This window comes from Sus scrofa, chromosome 15 (assembly GCF_000003025.6).
Source record: "Sus scrofa isolate TJ Tabasco breed Duroc chromosome 15, Sscrofa11.1, whole genome shotgun sequence".
Lineage (NCBI taxonomy): Eukaryota > Metazoa > Chordata > Mammalia > Artiodactyla > Suidae > Sus > Sus scrofa.
The window spans coordinates 133,238,456-133,260,517 of NC_010457.5; the positions used below are offsets into that span (position 1 = coordinate 133,238,456).

The 22,062-nt window shown below is 38.1% G+C and overlaps 2 protein-coding genes across 11 annotated transcripts in view; one reads left to right on the forward strand and one right to left on the reverse strand.

Moving 5' to 3' along the window:
* GIGYF2 (GRB10 interacting GYF protein 2) overlaps positions 1–22,062 on the forward strand; it is a 132,670-nt gene that overhangs the window by 57,818 nt on the left and 52,790 nt on the right. For all 9 annotated transcript variants that reach the window (XM_021075627.1, XM_021075631.1, XM_021075628.1 and 6 more), the window contains one exon: positions 20,412–20,591. In XM_021075627.1, coding sequence (XP_020931286.1) covers positions 20,412–20,591 — 180 coding nt within the window. The remainder of the gene's footprint in view (positions 1–20,411; positions 20,592–22,062) is intronic.
* KCNJ13 (potassium voltage-gated channel subfamily J member 13) lies at positions 1,388–11,175 on the reverse strand. Of its 2 annotated transcripts, XM_001926506.6 has the most exons (3): positions 10,825–11,175; positions 5,495–5,970; positions 1,388–3,754 (listed from the first exon to the last, which is right to left on the reverse strand). In XM_001926506.6, the coding sequence occupies exons 2-3, from the start codon at positions 5,952–5,954 to the stop codon at positions 3,132–3,134; spliced, it is 1,083 nt and encodes a 360-aa protein (XP_001926541.1). In that variant the 5' UTR covers positions 5,955–5,970; positions 10,825–11,175; the 3' UTR covers positions 1,388–3,131. The 2 variants fall into 2 exon arrangements, with proteins under 2 accessions (XP_001926541.1, XP_020931294.1); XM_021075635.1 differs by lacking the exon at positions 10,825–11,175 and having other exon boundaries at positions 2,958–3,754; positions 5,495–10,657.

Here is a 22,062-nt window from a genome sequence, read left to right on the forward strand (position 1 = left end):
TGTTGGGACACACTGTCATATTGATCGATTGTGAGATGGCTTATGACATCAAATTATAGTAATTTGAGTATTGAAGTTTCTAGCATGACTTATTCTTTTTAAAAGTATCAGTGATTCTTATGTGTAGAGAAATGGGTGGAATTAGAGACATGGGTAAGAATCGTGCATAACCCCTGTGAATACCCATGGGAGAGTGTGGAGGAGGAAAAATGCTGGTGATATGCAAATTATAACTCTATTCAATAGGAATTGATTTCTCCACAGGGTGAGATAAGTTTTGGTGATCATCTTACAGTATGATTCTGTGAGAATGAAATGAAAAGATCATTTGAAAAAAAAAGATCCACATGATATTGAAAGGTTCAGCTTGGTGCTTTTTTTTTTTTTTTTTTTTTTTTTTTTTTTGTCCTTTTGTCTTTTACTAGGGCCACTCCCACGGCATATGGAGGTTCCCAGCCAGGCTAGAGGTCGAATTGGAGCTGTAGCCTCTGGCCTACGCCAGAGCCACAGTAATGCCAGATACGAGCTGTGTCTGCGACCTACACCGCAGCTCCTGGCAATGCTGGATCCTTAACCCACTGAGCGAGGCCAGGGATTGAACCCTCACCCTCATGTTTCCTAGTTGGATTCGTTAACCACTGAGCCACGACAGGAACTCCCAAAAGGTTCAGCTTGGTGCATTTTGGTGTGAAATACTTTGAAGGAGACAGCAATTTTTGGTTATCAGGCTGCTGCTGGCAGTTTTTGATATGGGTTTGTGCATATATAAAACTAGAGCATGTGATTTTTAGTATCTACTCATCTCCAGTTGGAACCGTCGTGCTATCTGTCTTGGTTTCCTGAAGCACTTTTTAAGTTAGTTCTAACATGGGCTTTCTGATGTCATATGCAAGATGCCATCGCTAAGTTCCCAAGTACAGCCCGGAGTTAGAGCTGCCATTCTCTCCTCCCAGTAAATTCTCCCCTCTTTCAGAGTGTACTCCATTCTCCTGAAAGGGGTTCTTTGTGTAATCCTTTTCATGGAAGATGTGATTCTTTGAAGTGAAACAATCATGGATAGTTCTTTCAGAAGCTTTAAAACCCCTAGACAAAGATTTTGATTGCATTTTTCAGTTATCTAGTAAAGAGCATTGGGATAGCAACAGTTTTTTGGGGGGATGTGTGTATGTAGGAGAAGTCATATCTCATTTTCAGATCCCAAGTTTATGCATAAATGTAGATGAAGAGACTTGTCTGACTTGAGTGGAGAACATACTGCGTCGGTAGAGAGACTTAGATCTAGACAGGTCTTGCTCACGTCCGTGTGGTATCGTTAGGACAACTTCGCTAGACTTGGAATTGTGACCTATGTAAGTGATACAGAGCTCTTAGGAAAAAGCATACGATATAAATCTTCAGTACTACTTTATTTTCACAAGTTAGGTGAATCTTGTTACTTTATTATAGAAATAAGAATTCCTGCTGTCTATATGTGTTACAAGTCTTGGGTTGGAAAAAAAACAGTTGGTCTAACTAGTACTTAAGAATGCCTAAGATTTTCAAACAGCAAAAGTTCACAGTAATATGTTTCTCTGTGCTTGATGTACTTTGCTATTATCAGTCTTAGACCACTCCAGAGTTCTTCTTTATTTTCTTTTCCTTTTGGTCAAAGAGTAGAGATATGTGACTTGCTGCTGCCCCCTGCGCCTCACAACTGCTTGCCTTTACGAGCTAGTATTTATGTCAAGACATGATTCTTGCATGGGTGACCACCGTGAGAGAGTTAATCTTACTTTTCCCATGTAAACGTGGGCAAGGGAAATTTCAGAAAAGACCAGCGACACATCCATTTAAAAACTGATAGGGTGACTTTTTTGGTTCTTTTTTGTTTGGGGAGAGTTTGATTTTTTTTTACTGAAATGAGAACTACAAAGAGTAATCTTAAACTGGCGCTGAGAAGGGAGAGGGTTCATGTTAGTATACGTAAAATAAAAAAGCAGAGAAAGCATAATTTTCATGGAGTATTAGATTTGGAAAGAAATAATAGAGTTCATCTAGTCCAGCCTCCTACTGGTGAATAAACACTCATTTTGTGTTTATAGTAAAAACTATTTGAAGTTGGAAGCAGGAATTTGGGTTTGAAAATACTTTGTTGCCTAATTATTTTTTGCTTTTTCTATTGGAGTTTTTTTTCCCTAGTTGCATTATATCTAAGCCTTTATAACTACAAAAACTTAAATATATTTGCATTTATGAATTATTTAGAGCTTTTATGGTTTTTTATACCATTGAATGGATCATAAATAGAAAGAGAATGTAGGTCAGATGTCATTCATATGAATAGTTGGTTATAATTTTTAAATCACTGTTTGGTTGTTATGCAGTATAACTTTAAAGTAGATATAATATTGCATCTCCTTGCCCCAAATACTCCCCTACAGTTTCCATCATGCTGGGGCTTATCCTACTTGCTCTGATCACTTTCTGCCACAAATATTTGAACATGTGCATGGTTTGGGTGTCATGCACAAATGCTTTTAGAGTTATGTATAAATCTATTCTTTGCTGTTTTCTTGTGAATTTTTGTTGTTAGCTGTTAAAAAATTAAAGGAGTAATGCCCTAGTTTTGTTTTATAAAGAACCAAAGGAATGATCTTTGTTGTCTTGAAAACATAACAGTTTTAAAAGGATGTTCACTAAATATTGTGAAATCATCATTCCACCCAGGGAGCTAGGTTTGAAACTTCAACTTGCAGATAAAAATGAGAAATTTATGGCTAATTTTCTTACAGTTCAGCTGTGTTAACCCTCACTGTCCATTTTACTTTCATTACTGATATCATGCCTCATCCACATAAACTTACCAATAACATTTCTGTTGTTGTAAATATCTGTTATGTCCAGATGCATTGGTATCAGCAGTTAACAACGGATACAAACTTTGTAGAATGTTGTATTTCCACAATATGTATTGTTAGTTCAGCCACTTTTTTTTTTTTTTTTTTAATGGGTGGAGGCTTGATCACTGTGGTGTCATCAGAGAGATGTAGTCAGCATTGAAAAAAGAAAAGGAGCTATGTTGAAGGAAAAGTAGCTGCATAACTGGCTGATTATGTTTAATACATTAAAAAATAGGGTACTATGAGTACTTCTTACTCTGTCAGTCCTGTTTCAGAGATCTGAAAATTGTCAATGCTTTGTCCATTGATATGGATGTCCAGGTCAGTCCTGTTTGGGGTCTTAGAGACCAGAGGAGTTGGAAGTTCAGGAATGGTCTTGTCAAAATTATCCATCTTGATTTGATATTCACCTTTGGAACCTCGGGTCAACAGAGATGCAAAACAGTGATGTAACATGATCTCAGAGGGTAGGTAGGATGTCCTCCTTTGGCATATCTCTCCAGTGCCTTCCTGCATTGCAGAAAGGAACACAACTAATTCAAAGTGGGGAGGATTTTCCTGCTGGAGCAGAGTAGCCAGAGGACTCGATGGTGTAATGGAGTGATAGTAGGTTAGTGGAAAGATAAAGAATGGACATTCCTCAGAACTGATGCCATCTAGGTGGAAGTCCACACTGGTCTGGTAGAGTTCGCCGTTTTCTCTTTCCTGATAGAGGACAGCTGAGACCCGGACACTGGTTAGAGGGCTAGGTCGAGTGTTGGCCACTTGGAAAATAAGATTAGGTTTGCCATCTATATGAGCTACTACTGCTAAGTCAGTAAAGCGAATTGAGAAAGCTCGATTTTTTGGCCGGGCAATCTTCGCCACAAAGGCACCTAAATTAGAAACCATTGAATTGTTTTTAGAATGAACACTCTAAATATCAATACCGTTTCTTCTTTTTTAAAATATCAGTATCTTTTCTGAATGAGAAAAATCTAGCAAATGGTTGTAATTTCTTGTGCCACGCCTTCTGAATGAGTCAGGAATTGAACTCACTGTTAATTTCTCATTTGCCTGAAACATTTTTCAAAATTTTAAAACTGATTTCAAAATGGATAAGCAGAATTCATTTTGTTACATAGAAATGTAAAACTTTACTTTGTTATGAAGTCCAAGAGTGGTCATTTCCTCTATTTTTGCTCCTTCTTTAAAAAAAAAGTAACAAAATAAATGCAATTTAGTTGCAACCAACCAGATGACTTCAAGCTGAAATAGAGAGTAGATTGGATTCAGAGTAGAATGATTTGTGATAGGGAGGGGCCAGTAGAACGAGTGATACATTGAAGAAGTTTTAACTTGGAAATTTATACAAACCTTTTTTTTTTTTTAAAGAAGGATCTGCCTGTAAGGTGATTTCAGTGAACCCTTCAGGTGCATCCTCCTTGTGCCCTCACAACTATAGATTGGGTTTCTTAACTCCTTTTATGCCACAGAGGTAGTTGGTAGGCTGGTGAGGTCTGTGGACCGCTTATCAGAATTATGTTTTAAATGCATAAAAACAAAATACGTAAAAAGGAAACCAAATGTATTGAAGTCTAGTTGAGCGTTAAAAAAATTGTATACTATATGTGCTTTTTTAATGCATTAGTAAAATATAGTAGCAGGTTTAGTACTACGATTTGGAAGTATTGTAGTGTGATATGAAGCTATTTGTGATTTCTGTTTGTACCAGACTTACACAGGTATAGCTGATGCTGTTGTTTTTTTTATTGCATATGTTTATATAATCAGAGGATATGCCAAATTTCAATTTGAGGTTAGTATAAAAAATATGCAGGTTTTTCCTAAGTTAGCATATCCCCTGTGTTTTGTTGACTGACTAACCAGTGTAAGAACTCTTCTTGTGAAGATAAGGGATTTGCTCCAGGTTATAAAGCCAGTTGGTAGCACATTGGGACTTTATTCCAAGTCATGGTTAGTATGGCCCATTGCCTACTTTCTCAGATTATTACTGGGTAGTGGGTTAAAACAAGATTTTCTTCTCTTTTTTAAATTTTTTAATTGTATGTATCACTAGCCCTTCTTAAGGAAAGACTCTTAGCTGCCAGCTTTATAAGCAAACTTTTACAGTTTTTGTGGGCCCAGTTTCCAGTGTACTTTGCTAAGGTTGTGTGTCCTTGATCTCTAACGTACAGTGCTGACTATGGTGCTCTGGGCCCACCAGATATTGAGTAAATGTTGAGAAGATGAACTCAGAGGAGAAAATTCTAGCACAGTAAAGGTTAAAAAAAAATCAAATTCCTCTGTTAGGTAAAATGACTATCAAAATATGCATTAAACATACTTATTCACTTAAAATATTTAGCTTTCTCTGAAAAACTCCTTTTAGACTTTCTGTTAATATTTTTTTGGCTGGTAGCATTATGATCCCTTTTTTCTTAAGTTTCAATAGATAAAACTTAAGTATAGAGTCAGGTTTCTTAAAATTTTTCCTGTCGTTTGACCCTAGAGTCTTCTCCATCTCAGGCAATTACCTGCCGATAATACAAATACATCTGCAGTACAATTGCTTATAGCTGACTCTACCCTTCCCAAAACATTCATACATTTTTTTAAAGAACAAAAACAATTACCTGTGATAAAAGCCTCTAGCATGAGGCCTAGGAGCATTTGTATGGCAAGTAGGGCGATTGCACTTGGACAGTCACCACTGGGGAACATGGTACCATAACCAATTGTAAGTTGTGTCTCCAGGGAGAAGGAGAAGGCAGCTGTGAAACTGGTGATGTACTTGACACAGATAGTGTGGTTTCCAGGTGGGGCATCATGATCTAGTTCCAGATCACCATTCATCTCAGCCAGAATATACCAGAGCACTGCAAAGACAAGCCAGTGGACAACAAAAGAAGCAGAGAAAACCAGCATCATCCAGCGCCAGCGCATGTCCATGAGGATTCCCCACGCGTCTCGAAGATACGCAAGACCTCTTTGAGCGCCGTCCATTTGAAGTGTGCTGTGGCCATCCTTGGTGACTATCCTCCGGTATCTCCGAGTTAGGAGAGGAGCAATAACTTTGCAATTACTGCCGTCCATCTCAGGCTGTAATTCTCTGAAATCAAAAGTAAATTAGTAAACTCTTTACTGCTTTACAGTTAGTATTAATAGATTCTGGGACGTTATTTGCTTTGTAATTTCTTTGGAATGCTTCCCCGACCGCTGGGCAGGCTTTCCCAGTCTGATCGCTCTTTCTCTTTTCTCTTTACATAAAGGAGCATTTACTGACCAAGTCATTCTTGTGATAGCTAATCATAGATTGCTTTGGAGTGTCTTTTATTGTTTCCTTTAATGACTGTTAAAATATTGTTCAGCATATTAGCAAATCCCCAAGGGTTGGGATTTCGATTCATGTCTCCTTTGACACTTCTGTTACCTTTCCTGCACAAATCCAGGTTTCAGGTGTGTATCACTTTGACTGAACATTATGTATAAATAACAACTTAATTATTAGCTGTAAATAATTGATAATTATAACTTATAATTAAAAGGAAAGTTAAATACATGTTCCTCTGTATAAATAAATAGACATCATTTAGCAGTGTAGTGTAAAACTGTCTGAAAATGTTTTGAAGTCAAACTTTGGATAAGGAAAAACTTTTAGAGATCCATAGTTCTCTTGGATACTTTATAATTAGCCTATTGAAAGTTTTAGGATTAGGTTTGCTTTGTTTTTGTTATTTTGTGGAGTCTTTTCCTTTATGGCTGATGGACTACCGACCTTTTGAATACTTCTAGATTCTGATTAGATTGTGGGGTGGAGAGAAAATTATTTTCTTGGCAAAATAAGAAATTCCAGGTAGAGATTCCTAGGTAATATTAATTTTGAGAGTAAATGAACCAGAAGAAAAAGCTTTGAGTTTAATGAGCTAAAATAACCATTTAGACATCAAATGGCATTTTAAAAGCATAATTAGTAAAATTAGTTTTCAGCTGTAAGCAGTTTTCATCTGTGTATGCTTTTCTCTTTGTGGTGAGTAGAAATCTGATGTGTGCTTTGCATGTGACTGTCATTGCATACCATAGATATCAAAGATCTATGCAGAAACAACCAGGAACAGAATGGGAAATACATTAAGTGCTACTTTCTTCTTTGCCATAGTCCAATACTAGGAGTTTATGGTTGACTCTTTTTGTTGCTTCTTCCTTCAGAAGCAGATGCCCTTGGAAATGTTGCATATTCTCTTCCCATCTTTTGAATGACAGTGATGCTTAAGAAGGGAACTAGAGGCATATGGAGCTCGGCTGTTGCTTGAGTTTGCTGGATCCTCCTCTTTCTGGGGACTTTGAGGCTTGGGAGGCTGCTTTCCTGTGTTGTTGGAATTGGACCTTCGCCAGCTGGGATTATTCTTTCGCTTTTGTCCTAAGGCTAATTTAACATTTATTGGTGACATTAGAGACATTCTCGTGTATTTTCTTCGGATTCGAGTTACTGCTGGACCATTGGCATGATCGTTTAGTTTATTTAGATTAGGTGACCATTTCAGCCTCATATAATAAATTTAAAAAAAATCTTAGGTCATTAGTGTGTTATAATTTATTATCCCAACAGTCTATCATTGTCATTTGGTATTTTTGTTTTTTGTTTTTCTCGACACAGCTATTTAATGACTTATTTTGCTAGGCTTTTTGATGTTTTAGAAGACCCCATCTTTGTCTGCCCCTTTGAAAGTTATAATAACAACAGCAAAATATCCATAGGCACTGTGCTAGGTGTTTCATACTGCATTGTCTCTAATACTTTGGTATCTCAGTAAGATAGACATTATTATTCTACTTTTCAGGTGAGAGCCCTGAGGATCTGGCAGATAAAAGAAATTTACACAAGGGAGATGGGGGCCTGGGATTGTTTGGATTGTTTTCCAAGTCTGCCTAACTTAAACAGTTGGGTCTTTTTGTCTTGTTTTAAGAGAGTTTGGTGAGATAAAAGTTTTTCCCAAGATGATTGGTAATGCATTAACAAAATAGTCTTTTGACAGCCAGATTTTTAGCACCCTTAGTGGATGCTCTTCTGATCCTCATAAATGTCTCAAGTATCCATTTTAAATCATCCTTAGCTTTATACATGATTTTTATGTCAACAATTAATAATATTAGCTAATATGTATAGTTTACTCTGTGCCAGGAATCACACCAAGCACTTCTCATGTATGGACTTATGTAAAGCCAGCAGCAGTGCTTGACACACAGACTTCTTGGTTAGTGTTAGTTGCTTTCACAGTAGTAAGTACTATTTATTAAAAATGGTACCTTTTATAGGTAATGAAACTGAGGCAGAGTGAGTTTCCTAAGATCACAAAAGTAGTAATAAGTGGTGATGTATTCCTGCTGGGTCCGTAGTCTAGAGGCAGTGCTATATTGCCTCCAAGATAGGTATTTTGACTCTGGTTAGCCTTTATGAATAACGCAATTTGATTAGTTTTCTTCAAGAGGCTCTACAGAGTATTCTTCAGAAATGCTTTTAGGTTAAGACCTATGATTTGTAGGCAAGAAATACATTTTCAGTTAAGGAAGAGACATCTTGCAAGAGTTGAAGGTTAGTGCAGTCAGAATTATAACATCGTCTGGTCTTGGATTCTGCAGGCCGGTAGAGTTGAAACAAAGTGTGGAGAAGAGAGTTTTTATGAAGCATTGCCAAGTTTGTATTTTGCCAGGTGAAAAAATACTTTTAAAAATACAATGCTCTTATCATCACTTATGAAAGAAAAGGCTTTTTTTTTTTTTTTTTTTTTTTTTTTTTAGGGCCACACTTGTGGCCTGTGGAGTTTCCCAGGCTAGGGATTGAATTGGAGCTTTAGCCTCCAGCCTACGCTGCAGTCACAGCAACACCAGATCAGAGCTGTGTCTGTAATCCACACCACAGCTCACGGCAATGCCAGATCCTTAGCCCACTGAGTGAGGCCAGGGATTGAACCTGCGTCCTCATGGATACTAGTCAGATTTGTTTCTGTTGAGCCATGACGGAAACTCCAGAAAAGGTCTTTTGAACTTGAAGAAGGATATAGCAATAAAGGGAAGTTGGCTACCTTCATTGAGTTTGTGAACTGCTATGTGGTTTTGCAGTATCCATGGCTTTGACCTTTATTGTTTCCTGCTTCCTGTCCATGTAAAAATGCTCGTGGACCTATATACTAGTGCTGTTCTACCTATGGAACCACTGATTGCTTATTTTGTCACAATTAATTTGGTGGAGGGGTAGTTCATGATTCCTCTTGATTTTCAACCTATTAAGTTCTAAAATTCATTACTGGGGAGATAGCCTTTGTATAAATACTATAGCTAACAAAATTAATTATTCCCATTTGGGCCTTTTTAGGATTGTTACTTCTTATCTACAGCTTTTGTAGCACTCTTGCTCTAGCCTTTTACAGTTTATTATTTCTTGCAACTAAATACACAGAAAAGACCTATGAACGGGACAGTCAAAAGACTATGTCAAAGCTGTGAAGCAGTATCCATTTTACATATAAAACCTTGCTAGATCTTGTCAAAATGTGTTAGAAAGTGAAGTAATTGAGAGAAGTGAATTTTTGATTCCCACTTAACAGATTGCCCTGAGGAACTCCATTCTTTGGACTCATGTAGTCGGTGTGGTTTTAACATGAGGAAGACAGGATGGGGAATCTAGCCGGCCTGACTGGGAATCTGTTGGTTACATGGCTGTGTCAGTTTGGGCAAGCCACCTGCTGCCCTTGGCCAGGCTTCCTTATATTAAAAAGAAAAAGAAAGAAAAGGGAATTAAATAACATGTTCCTTTAAAATGTGTAAACTTAACTACCATTTCTGCCTACTGACAGAGGTTTCCTACATGATCTTTTTTCTATATAATTTTACATCTGCTTGTATGGTATTTAAAAAATTATTATTGCTTGGTAGGTATTATTGATGTAGGTTTTCTTTCCATCAAATTAAAAAGTATCTGGACAGATGGTATGTTTATTATATTTCCAGGTAATTTTCATACCCTTATAAGTGCTTTTAGAACATATTTGTCTTAGCCTGCATTTATATGATTCTCATAAACTGATCTTAATAAGAAGTAGAGTCAAACCTTGGGATGGTTTGCTTGTATCTCTTTGTGTGGGCTATAAGATATTTGCCTATTTATAAATCATTGGAAAAAAACAGTGCTTTATAAAAATGATAGTTTGGGCTGCTTCTTTGGTGGTCAAAGTAACGGATTGGTTCTAATCATTAGGTTGTAGCCCTTTCTGTCTTTTATTGTCATGTCGTAAGTAGTAGTGTAGTTGTGTTAAACAGTTAAGACATGAGCAGTGACTGTAGATGTGAGATGATTACAGTATTACTGTGTATTTGTTCATTTCTGGGGTAAACAATAGACTGTAAGAGTCATAAGCATCTCTCTTGCCCTCCATAATTAGGCCAAACAGTCTGAGTTCTGATTCTATTATATAAGCTCAGAGATTCTTTTATCTCTTAATTTCTTATTTGTAGAAGCATCTAATTTCAGTAGTAGTTTCATGCTTAAAAAGAAATTAGGACACTCATCACTTTCTTATGGATTGAAAAAATAAAAAGGATTTTTTTTTTTTTATGCTCACTTTGGGTTTGTTTAAATCCTTTTCAAAAGAAAAAGGTACATTTTTTTAAAAAGCCATTGAATTTTTTCCTGGGGACTTTTTCTTTTCATTTCTATATTATAATGGAGAATTAGTATATATTTAGTAAAACAGGAAGAAAATTTCCAAAAGGACTCTTCTGTTTCTAAAATTTAAAGAAAAAGAGTAAAGAATCTTAATGTATGACCCTGTAGGTAATGACTTTGTTTTAAAACTCTGTTCACAATATCTAGCTCAGTCCCTATCTGTCAGTCTTTTTTTTTTTTTTTTTTTTTTTTTCTGTTCCCCCTAAGGAAAGAAATAGATTGAATATTATTTCATGTACTCACCAGTGCTTCTTCTGGGTCAGCTTATATACACAAGCAGGTCTTAAGGAAACCTTCGGAGTCTGTCTTTTTGATGAGGTAATTTTAATTTTCACGTCCAGTTTGTAGGTTCTCTTCTTGGACTGGGTTTACAGTTCACATTCCTCTGTTTATAATGTCGTGGGGGTTGGTTTCAGCTGAAGCTGATGTGATTGGTCACTTAGTCTGCAGGGGGGCCAATTAGCTCTGATCATGTGGAAAAGAATGCCGGTTTGTTAGGAGGTCTTTCTTTACCCAACACAAATCTTAACAGCTCTGGAGAAAGCCTCCAGAACTGACTTGGAGAAGGGGTGCATTTTTTCCCTCTAATCGGAACCGGTCTTTAGTAAGTTTGCATAATCTTACTTAAGAGTTTATTTTAAAGTTCAAAGGGATAAAATTCCCTGCAAGATTTCCTTTCAGCCGTCTTTCCTTATGTAGCATGTTGAAGTGTGGGATATTTCCTTTACTAATCTTTTTTTATATCCTTGGATAAGGACTTTTAGGTATAAATTAATGAATGGATTTTACTTGTTTTCCTTTCATAGCACGTCTCATCAGAATGCTACCACTAATTCTAGAGCTAGTAATGTAGGTGATTTAGTTACCTGAAATCTTTTTGGGGGGGAGGGCAAGGAGGCAGACTCTTTTATATTTTTAAGGCTATGTATAGAGACCTTGAATAAGAATAGTTGTTCTCTACCTCATACTAATCTTTAAAAAACCCACTTCTGTGAAGGGACTGAAGAATTTTTCTGAAGTCATGCCTTAGTGATGTTTAATGAATGTTTCCCTGAGAAGTATGATGACATGCAATAGCACATAGAGTTCAGGGTACAGCAGATTTAACTTAACATCTAAATAATGTTTATACCTAATATAATGTTTGTGATCCAGCTTGTAGCAACCTCAAAATGAGCTGTCAGATGGCTTTGTATAAGGCCTTACTGAGCAATGCTTTCCTCCACCTCCGTTAGCTGATTTTAAAACTTTGATCAAGTGTCACACGTAAGAGGATCTGAGAAACAAAGGCTGTGATTGTTCAAAGTAAAATCATGGAAGGCCTGCTGGGAAAATTATTAATGTAGACCAATATAATGCTACTTAGAAGTGAAATCCGCCTTTGTAGATTCCTTCTCCCCCTACAATTCAAAAATATATTAATTCCTTCTTTGTTTTTTTAATGCCAAACATTTCAATACAAGTTCAGACACAGCACTGGAAACTTTGACCTTTAGAACTAGAGAAGGTAAGAGCATAAAAGGAGGGACATGTGATCTGATACACCTTCCTGCGTGTTCTGGTAGGAATTATACTTTATATCAATTGCTAGTTAACTGATTGGGGATGGGAGAGGGAAGCCAGATTAAATATGAGTGTAAGTAACACTGCCTTTCAGAAAGCTGTGCTGGAGTATATCTGCCATGTGTCTTGAACAGACAATATAGTAAGACAGTACAAGATTTTACCAGACTTAGAAGCCTCTTTCCGTAATATATTGAGGCAGAAATGATTTAGCAAGATGATTGTCAAGAAAGAAATGTCTCAAGTGAAGACATTATTCTGGCTTCCGAATTTGACTCTTTGAAAATCTGCTGTGGTCCGTAGACAGTGATTCCTAATTGCTGTAACTGAGTGAACATCGTAGACCAGTTCTGGAGTGCCTCCTTAGGAGCATAGCACTGCCATTGTAACAGCCTGAGCAGTTAAATTCATTTCTGTTTGAGGTTGCCAGGTTAGCCGATGAAACTGATATTGGCAAAGATGATTTTACCTACTTCACCCTAAAATACATGGGCCCTTGCACCTGAGGTACATGGAAATTCCTAGGCTAGGGGTTGGATCAGGGCTACAGCTGCTGGCCTACCTCAGAGCCACAGCAACACCAGATCCAAGCCGCATATCCGATCTACACCACAGCTCATGGCAGGGCTGGGTCCTTAACCCATTGAGCAAGGCCAGGCGTCGAACCCCCATCCTCATGGATCCCAGTCAGGCTTGTTACCGCTGAGCCGCTGGTCTCCAGTGCTGTTTCCTACATAGTGTACATAGCTTTTTTTAGAAGATGCCTAGTTCTCTTTCCAGTTCTGCATCCAAGCCGACTACTGGTCATCTTCCCCAGAGATTTCAGGCAGCATCTAGGTATGTACCAGCAAATGACTGAGCATAAGGGTTATTAGGGATGTGGGGCATACATAGCCAGACCACACGAGGTACTTGTTCAGGAAGTCTGATAGACTGCAGCCCTCCAGCCTGACCCTGCTGTGTTTCAGGACCCATGTTAATCAGTGGAGCAGATTGTTACCCCTCAGGAGTTAGGATGGGAGAAAAGTGGTAAATGTCTGGATATAGAATTTAAACTACTCCATCCTAGTTACCCCGAGTTTTATTTACAGTTGAGGGGAAAAGTAAATATCAATACCTGGATGGGATTCCTTTTCGCTGTTTTCTCTGGTATTAGAAAATATTTTTAGTGTTAATCAGAGAATATATATCTGAATAGAGGAATACAAAGTTACTTGCTAGAAAAATTTGCACATAAACAAGCTTCAAAGTCTGTCCCATAATTCCACTTTTGCTTTTGGAGTTTGGGCACTTGTAAGTTCCAAGCCTCACAGCTGTAGATTTTGTTGGCTGAGTGCCTCTTTGCTCCATCTGAAGTTTTCCATAAACACCATTTCTGGCTGTAAGTCAAACATGCACACAGGTGCCCTTTTACTGCTCTTTCTCCTTAGGAAGTCCTCTCAATTAGACCAGACTAAAGCCAATACTGCAATTTAATTTTATTTTTAGAAGAGTCCTATTTAGACTTAATACGTTAAGGCAGAACCAACCAAACATTTACTACCATTGGGGAAGATATATTTGTGGTGCAGTTGTATTTTAGCACCTTTTATACATTGGTATAAGAATATAAAATGTATCATACAGGTAGTATAGTTTGCACATAAAATGGTCATGTTTCCCATATTGAGTAGAAAAAATACTTTAAATTTGTCTTCCTTTATGGACACTTTAAAAACCTTTAAGACACCTCTAAGACCCAGCAAAAACCTTAGACCCTTTTCCCTGAAAAAAGATGAAAGCATGCCAGTATGATATGTGTTTCCAGATTTTTTTTTTTCCCCCTTTTTTGGTCATTCCAAGGCATATGGAGTTCCCAGACCAGGGATCAGATCCAAGCTGCAGTTGTGACCTGTGCCACAGCTGCGGCAATCCCAGATCCTTAACCCACTGTGCCAAGCTGGGGATCAAACATGCATTTGCCAGCACTGCTGAGATACCGCCCATCCTGTTGCACCTCAGCAGGAACTTCTGATATGTGCTTCCAGTTGAAGAATTCATAGCCCTCAAGCTCATTTATTGGCTATAGGTTAGAAATATTTGGTTCAGGAATTAATTTGTAAATGATTCAATTATGTTAACCTTTAAATTATCTTGTTTACAAATTAATCTGCTAAGACTTAAAAGCTGAAATATTTGGTTACTCAGCTTTGTCACGTCAGTGATGTTATAGGAGGAAGACTTTGACTTGAAGTGCTGAGAAAGGCCATGCGAGTGTCCCTCGGCCATCTTCGCCAGGGCCACTGTGCAGTCCCATAGTTTTTAGACAGTAAAGGAACTTGAGATAGTATCTTCCAAGTCGCCTCTGAACAACTTTACCACTTATTTTAAATTGTGTCAATAATGCATAGATATGCACTTATTTTCTGAAGTCATTACACAATTGAAGTTTTCTTTGACACCCCCATGTCCCAGCCAAATCTGTATAGATATAAATCTACTGTAAACATTTAGGTTATAAAGGATTGATTTTGATGTTTTAGAGCAATTCTTACATACATTGTAATTTATATTGATTGGTAGTGATTGGAAATGTATATTTTATGACATAGTACCTGAAGTCATTTTTCCCCCTCAGAGTGATTTGGAGTAAAATTTTTATGTTGAAGAAGTTGATCCTAACCTTTTTTTAGAGGGTTCATATTTTGACATCATTTATCTGCTGGAAGATTAACAAGTTGAGTTCCATTTAGAAATATTGGAAGAGGAGTTCCCATCGTGGCTCAGTGGTTAACGAATCCAACTAGGAACCATGAGGTTGCGGGTTCAATCCCTGGCCTTGCTCAGTGGGTTAAATGATCCCACGTTGCTGTGGCTGTGGTGTAGGCCAGCAGCTACAGCTGTGATTCAGCCCCTAGCCTGGGAACCTCCATATGCCGCGGGAGCGGCCCAAGAAATAGCAAAAAGACAAAAAAAAAAAAAAAGGTTGGAAGAAGTCTCTAGTCCCAAGTTTTTCTATGCATATGTCTATTGCCTTTTTAGAGATCTTTAGACTTGGATCCCAGAGCTTCTTCTTTCTACTTTAGTTTTTCGAGAATGTCTAGCTGCTTTTGATGAGTTTAATTTGTGAGCAAACCCTGTGTTAGGAGTTTGAACACCTATGTTCTGTTTCTTATTTGGTCATTACCCAGCAGTGACTGTGGGAGATCCCCCTGCAGGTATCCTTTTTCTCACAGGAACAGGAGATGCTTGTGGTAATTACAAGCATCAGATGAGATATATTAATGCCTTTTGTCAACTGTAATGTATGGAGTCGTTTGTTTACACGTATGCAGCTGGACTGTGGTAGATGCTCTGTCTAAGTCTCTTTAATTTTTAATCCTATGTCTTTAATTGTATTTGTCCGTGGAGGAAGCAGTCATAGTAATGTGTGCTAGAGGTTTGAGTAAATAAGCAAAAAATGGTAAAGTAGTACTGTTTGGGAAAATAGACTGGGCAGTATTCACTAAAGTTGAATATATTTTTCAACCCAGCAGTTTCACTCCTGGGTAAATACCAACAGAAATGCAAACATAGTCTCACCAAATTTCATATTCAGGAATGGTTATAGCAATACATTGTGTAATGCAAAATACTAGGAACAACCAAAATCAGAAGTAGAAAAATACATTGTGTTCTGTTCATACAGTGAAATTCTGTACCATAGGGCAAAAGAACAAGCTTCTGTTCTCTGTAACAGTGTAGGTGAATTTCCTGTGATGTTTGCTGAAAGGAGCCAAACATAAATGAATATTACATTTGCATAAAGAGTTGAAAAGCGGGCAAAACTAATCTTTAGGGAAACACTTGATAAGTGTTTAACCTTGCAAAGGGCTGATTAGGAGGACAATGAAAACTTTCGAGAGGTCCTGATTTTTTTTTTTTTTTTTTTTTTTTTTTTTTTGCTTTTTAGGGCCGCACCTGCAGCATATGGATGTTCCCAGGCTAGGAACTGAATCGGAGCTGTAGCCGTCAGCCTACACCACTGCTCACAGCAATGCCGAATCCTTAACCCACTGAGTGAGGCCGGGGGTTGAACCCGCAACTTCATGGTTCCTGGTCAGATTTGTTTCTGTGGCGCCATGATGAGAACTCTGAGAGCTCCTGATTATTTTTTAAAAATCTAAATGATAGTTAAGTGGGTAGATTTGCTTTATGAAAACTCTGGCTTGTACATTTGTAATTTGTGTACTCTTTGGTAAGAATGTTATACTTCAACAGGTTTTCCTACAGACGGGGAGGAGCTGAGTGTGGTCCATTTAAAAGTTCCTGAATTCTTTTTCTTCTTGTCTTATGGAAATGACAGTGACCCCTGAAAGCAAAACTCTTCCTACTTGCACTTACATGTGAGATGTATCCGTCATGCCAGAATTATGTTATTCCGGCTTTCCTTGGTTTACTAGAGAAGTTGTCACCTAGATCTTTCTATTTCAGTTATTCATTATGCAATATTCATTGTATCAAAAAATATATTGAAAATTTTAGGCATTATTTTGTGAAACAAGAGCTTGGTAAAAAAATCTGAACTCCTTTGTTATAGAATTTCTGAACTGGAATGGGTTAATTTAAATTTAGACGGCTGCCTCGGCACACACACACACACACACACACACACACACACACACACACCCACACCCCCCTCACCCCCTTTCAGGTTAGGAATGGATCTTCTGTAGTCAAGATGTATAGATCAAAAAAGACAAAAAACAAACAAACAAACAAAAAGATTCCATGATCTCCATTCTTTTGTTGGTACTTGGCTCTTCTAGATCTTCCAAAATTTCCATCCCACATCCTTTTTTGACACAAGGAATGGTGTAAATAGTCTCTCAGACTTTATGAGGTACAGGTTTTTCAGCAGGTTGAGAATTACAAGATAGGTTCTAAGGGAGTTTCATTGGTGGCTCATCGGTTAATGAACCCAACTAGGATCCATGAGTGTGTGGGTTTGATCCCTGGCCTCACTCAGTGGGTTAAGGATCTGGCGCTGCCATGAGCTGTGTAGGTTGCGGACGGGGCTCGGATTCCGCCGGGCTGTGGCTGTGGTATAGGCCGGCAGCTATAGCTCTCATTTGACCCCTAGCCTGGGAACTTCCATATGTCACAGGTGTGACCCTAAAAAGTTTAAAAAAAAAAAAAAAAGATAGGTTCCAGTAAGCAGAAAAGCCAGATTAGTTTCCATATTTTTACCCTGTCCTGTCCTTTGTATTTTTCTTATTCCTAGGTACTAATATGAAAAGTATATGTAGCACTTGACATTTATGAAGATAAAAAAAGAAAAGAATGCAAACAGATTATTCACATAAAGGGAGATGAAGTCAGCCAACAATATGAAAAATCTTTGCTGTGAGGAATTCATATTTGAGCCACATTAGCATACAGTGTTGCAACCATTGAAGTAGACAAGTTTCTAAAGGATAGCAGCACTTGACTTCGATAATCTGAGAGTCCGGTGGTTTTACTCTTTTTTGAGGAAGGGAGAAAAGTATGTCAGTGTATGAAGTCTGCTCCTTGGCGTAGTCATTTTACTCTTTGAAGGTTTTTTTTAGAAGAACTAGTTCAAAAAAGCAAAATGTATATGCACCCAGATATTTCTTCTCTTGTAATCTATAGTTCTCAAAAAATTAGAGATGAAGTAAATGTCGAGTCAGGAATGATCTAGTAAGATTATTTAATGGCAGCAAGGTATACTTGGTATGTGTCCATTTTTATTATCAGTGTGGTGTATAATCACGGAGATGTGTTTGCTGTGTAGATGAAACGTAGATTACAAAATAGTGGGTATACTGATTGAAGCTACATTTTAAAAATAGTATGTGAAAGCTAACCACAAATACATAGAGTTCTGTTTCAAGATTGAGGGATTACTAGTATTTTTATTTTCAATATATTTAATTTTTTGCAGCTTATCATCTGTTAGAAAAAATTATATTGGCCAGTTTTTGGTGAGTTAAACACTTTGCCATTAGTGGTTTTCTTGCTTATATTGGTACATTCGTTATTTCTCAGACTTAGTGTAAAAGTAGACGCGAGTGGGTGTTTTGACCAGCTCATCCGTCATGCAGTGGTATTCCCGATATGCCTGGCACAGGCTACTTGTGCCTGAATGATTACCTGGGATAAAAGTCACTTCCCATGACTTAGCAATTTACGCACCATTAGGAGTTTCTTTGTTTTAAAATTTTCTTTTGTATGTAGCACTATTTTTCATCAAGTATGTGGGCTTGTTGGATGGCTCGTCCCCTCTTATTCTGAGCAGGAGAGTCTGGAAGGTCTTCTATGCTTCCAGCCCAAGGGCAGTCACAGAATGTGCCTGTACTTGAATTCATGAAAGTTGGCACTTAGAGTGCAATATATGTTTGTTAAGTTAATCAGAAGATTAATTATTGTTAGTAAGAAGATTAGCATTTGAACTCTGTGCCACTTAAATGGTGGTGTGACTTTGGACAATTCTCCTGAGTTACCTGAAGATTGTTATGAAGATTAAATCAGTTAAATGAGTGTTTTTATTATCTATGGCTCTATAACAAGTTACCCCCAAACAAAATAGCAAACATTTATTATCTCAGTTTCTGGGCCAGGAAGGAGCAGCTTAGCTAGGTAGTTCTGGCCTGAGTCTCTCGTGAGACTGCAGTCACCTCAGGACTCAACTGGGGTTGGAGCCACTTCCAAGCTCACTCATGTGGCTGTTGGCAAGGCTCAGTTCTTTGCCATGTGGGCTTCTCCACAGGGCTGCCTCACAACAGGACAGCTGGATTCCCTCAGAGCATCCAAGATGGAAGTTTTTAACTTAGTGTCTGAAGTGACATCTCATCACTTCTGCTGTATGTATTCTGTTAGGACCAAGGCCGTGAGTCCAGGGGTATTATTGCTGAGGGCTGCCTTAGAGGCTGCCTGTTATAATAACATTTTGCCCAGCAAATCCTTGTAGTCCCTCATTCTGAGAGATTTTATCCTGTAATAAAATAATACCGGGTAACAAGTGTTGGGGTGAACAGGATGTGGGATCTTAATACATGCAAAGTAGAATATAGAGGAGGACCAGAAAGTAGAATTTCCTCATTTTCAAATGCCACATTTTCCCACAGTGGGAATTCCATTAAAGCTCTACTTTTGAGTTTACAGTCTGTTTTGAAGTAAAAGAGGGTGAGGAATTCCCACTATGGCACAACGGGATTGGCGTCTTGTCTCTGCAGTGCCAGGGCCAGATTGCAGGCTCAGTCACTGGCCCAGCACGGCAACAGCCCCAGCTTGAGGAGCTGGGGTTGTTGCAGCTGTGGGGTTGTTGCAGCTGTGGCTTAGGTCACAAATGCAGCTTGGATCTCATTCCTGACCAGGGAACGCCATATGCCATGGGAAGCCCAAAAAGAAAGAATATGTAAAAAGAGATTGAAATTTATAGGTAATCCTGTTTGGGCAGAATCACTGGTGGAAGTTGATTAAATAAATTAAGTTTATTATATATAAACTTATATACTAAGTTTATTAAATATAGTTAAAAATATTGCAGGGCTTAAAAAAGAAAAAAAAAAGTTCTTGTCATGACTCAGTGGTAACGAATCCTACCAGCATCCATGAGGACACGGGCTCCATCCTCGGCCCTGCTCAGTGGGTTAAGGATCCGGCGTTGCCGTGAGCTGTGGTGTGGGCTGCAGATGCAGCTCAGATCTGGCGTGGCTGTGGCTGTGGTGTAGGATGGCAGCTGTGGTTCCAATTCCACTGCTAGCCTGGGAACTTCGATATGCTGTGGGTACAGCCCCAAAAATACAAAAAAAAAAAAAAAAAAAAAAAAAAAAAAAGGATATGCTGCTAAGAAAGGATTGCCAAGTGAAAACAACAAGGTTACAAAACAACATATATAACACTCTGAGGGTAGTGTTATGTGAATGCCAGTGAGGCATCTGTATGTACATGCCTAAGTAACCAAGGACAGTTTTTGGAAGGCTTTATAGGAAAATGTTGATGGTGGTTACTTCCGGGGGGTAAGACTCAGGGGGACATTTCTTGAGTAGGGGGAAAGTTGACTCACTTTCGTTGCATGCTCTTAAACATATTATTTTTGTTTAAAAAAAAACCTGCCCTTTCTCTGAACATTTAGCTTTAATATGTGCATTAAATCTGCAATTACTTTATTTATGCTGCCTGAACATTGAAAGGGATGCATTTGCAGAAAAGCTTGATTTGAATAGTCAGGTCTATTTCCAAAATCCTTGCTGGCTGAGGCTTATGTATACTCATTTTCTTTACAGGGCGACCAAATTTTGAGGAAAGTGGACCAACATCAGTGGGAAGAAAGCATGAATTCATACGATCAGAAAGTGAAAATTGGCGTATTTTTAGAGAGGAACAGAATGGAGAAGATGAAGACGGTGGCTGGCGACTAGCTGGGTCAAGAAGGGATGGAGAGAGGTGGCGGCCTCACAGTCCTGGTAAAAATTTGCTGCCTAAAAGCCCACAGGGACTGAAATAAGTGAGGACTTGGTGGAAATTGTGGGAGATTAAGTGAAAAAGAGAAAGTGTAAAGAAAAAAAAAGAGGAGTCTAATTTATGTCACCATACTCAGTCTTGTTACCATGAGAAATTTCCCCGCAACATTCCCTTCATCTGTTCACTTGATTCCGTTACTTTTATTTTTCTGGGGCAGTGTGGTTTAGTGGGAAGCACCTGACCTTAAATGTAAACATGAAAGAGGGTTTCATTTGATTTTTCTAAATCGAATGGTAATTATTTACTTTGGAATTATGCTCCTCCTAAAAAAAATTTTTTTTTTCCTGCATAAGAAAGGATTTATTCTTTCTTTTCTTTTTTGTTCTCAAACAGTGATTTCTGCTTACTTGAAGAATACACTTTAAACCCAGGTCAAAAACAATCATAAGTTCATTCTTTTGTCCCTCTAAATTTAGGAAAAAGAAGGAATATAGTCGTGATTAGGGGTTTTGTGAGTTCTTCTCTTTGACTCTTAAGAAAGCTTCAGACTGTTCTCCGACATTAGATATGCTGGTAATTGAAAACACTGGTGCTTTGTGTCAAAGTTCGTTCCTTACCAGAGTGCTGATTCCATGCCTCATGATAAGCAGATGCCACTGTAGTTTCGATCTTGGGGTCACGAAGGACTGAAGCATACAAACAGTGTGTACATCTCTTTTGATTTTCATGTGTATAATGTTATTTTATCTATTGACCGTATGCCAAGGAAGCTTTACTTTAATAGGGGGAAGTATAATAATCTAAAGTGTTTTCAGTTATGTTTTAAAATCAAGTTATTCATACATCAGACTTAGTCTTGGTCTAAGCAAACATAATAGGCATACAAGGTGCTTTATGGAGTTGTGGTTGTGGATAGGTGGAAAGTTAGTGCAGTTGATCTTTGGACAGATTTACATTGCTCTGTAAATTAACCTGGTGAAGTTAATCTTTGGACAGATTGACAATGCTCTGTAAATTAACCTGGTGAAGTTAATCTTTGGACAGATTGACAGTGCTTTGTAACTCCTCATTGGTTGCCTCTTGGGTGAGTTTTCTGGCATCAGTGGGCATTGTTTACATCACACTTATCTAGGCAGTTCTCATCAGTCAGTGTCCTGGACAACCAAATGTTACAGTTCTCTTCAGGGCAGCGCAGCATTTTGTGCTGAGCTTGCCTGTAAGCAGAGGGGTTTGTAGACTATGTTCCCAACAAGCATTCAGTGAAAGAATGGACAGGATCTGGGCTGAGCGAGAAGAAAAATTCCAGCTGATCAAAAACAAACAAGGTGAATGTTTTGGAAGATGAGCAGTGTTTCTGAGCCCAAACGTCTGATGTTAATTCTATTAAAGCGAGAGTTAAAAAGTTAAACTTTGGTGTTATAGTCTACCGTTGACCCTCCTCGCCACAGAGCTTAGATTTTGGATGTATATTGT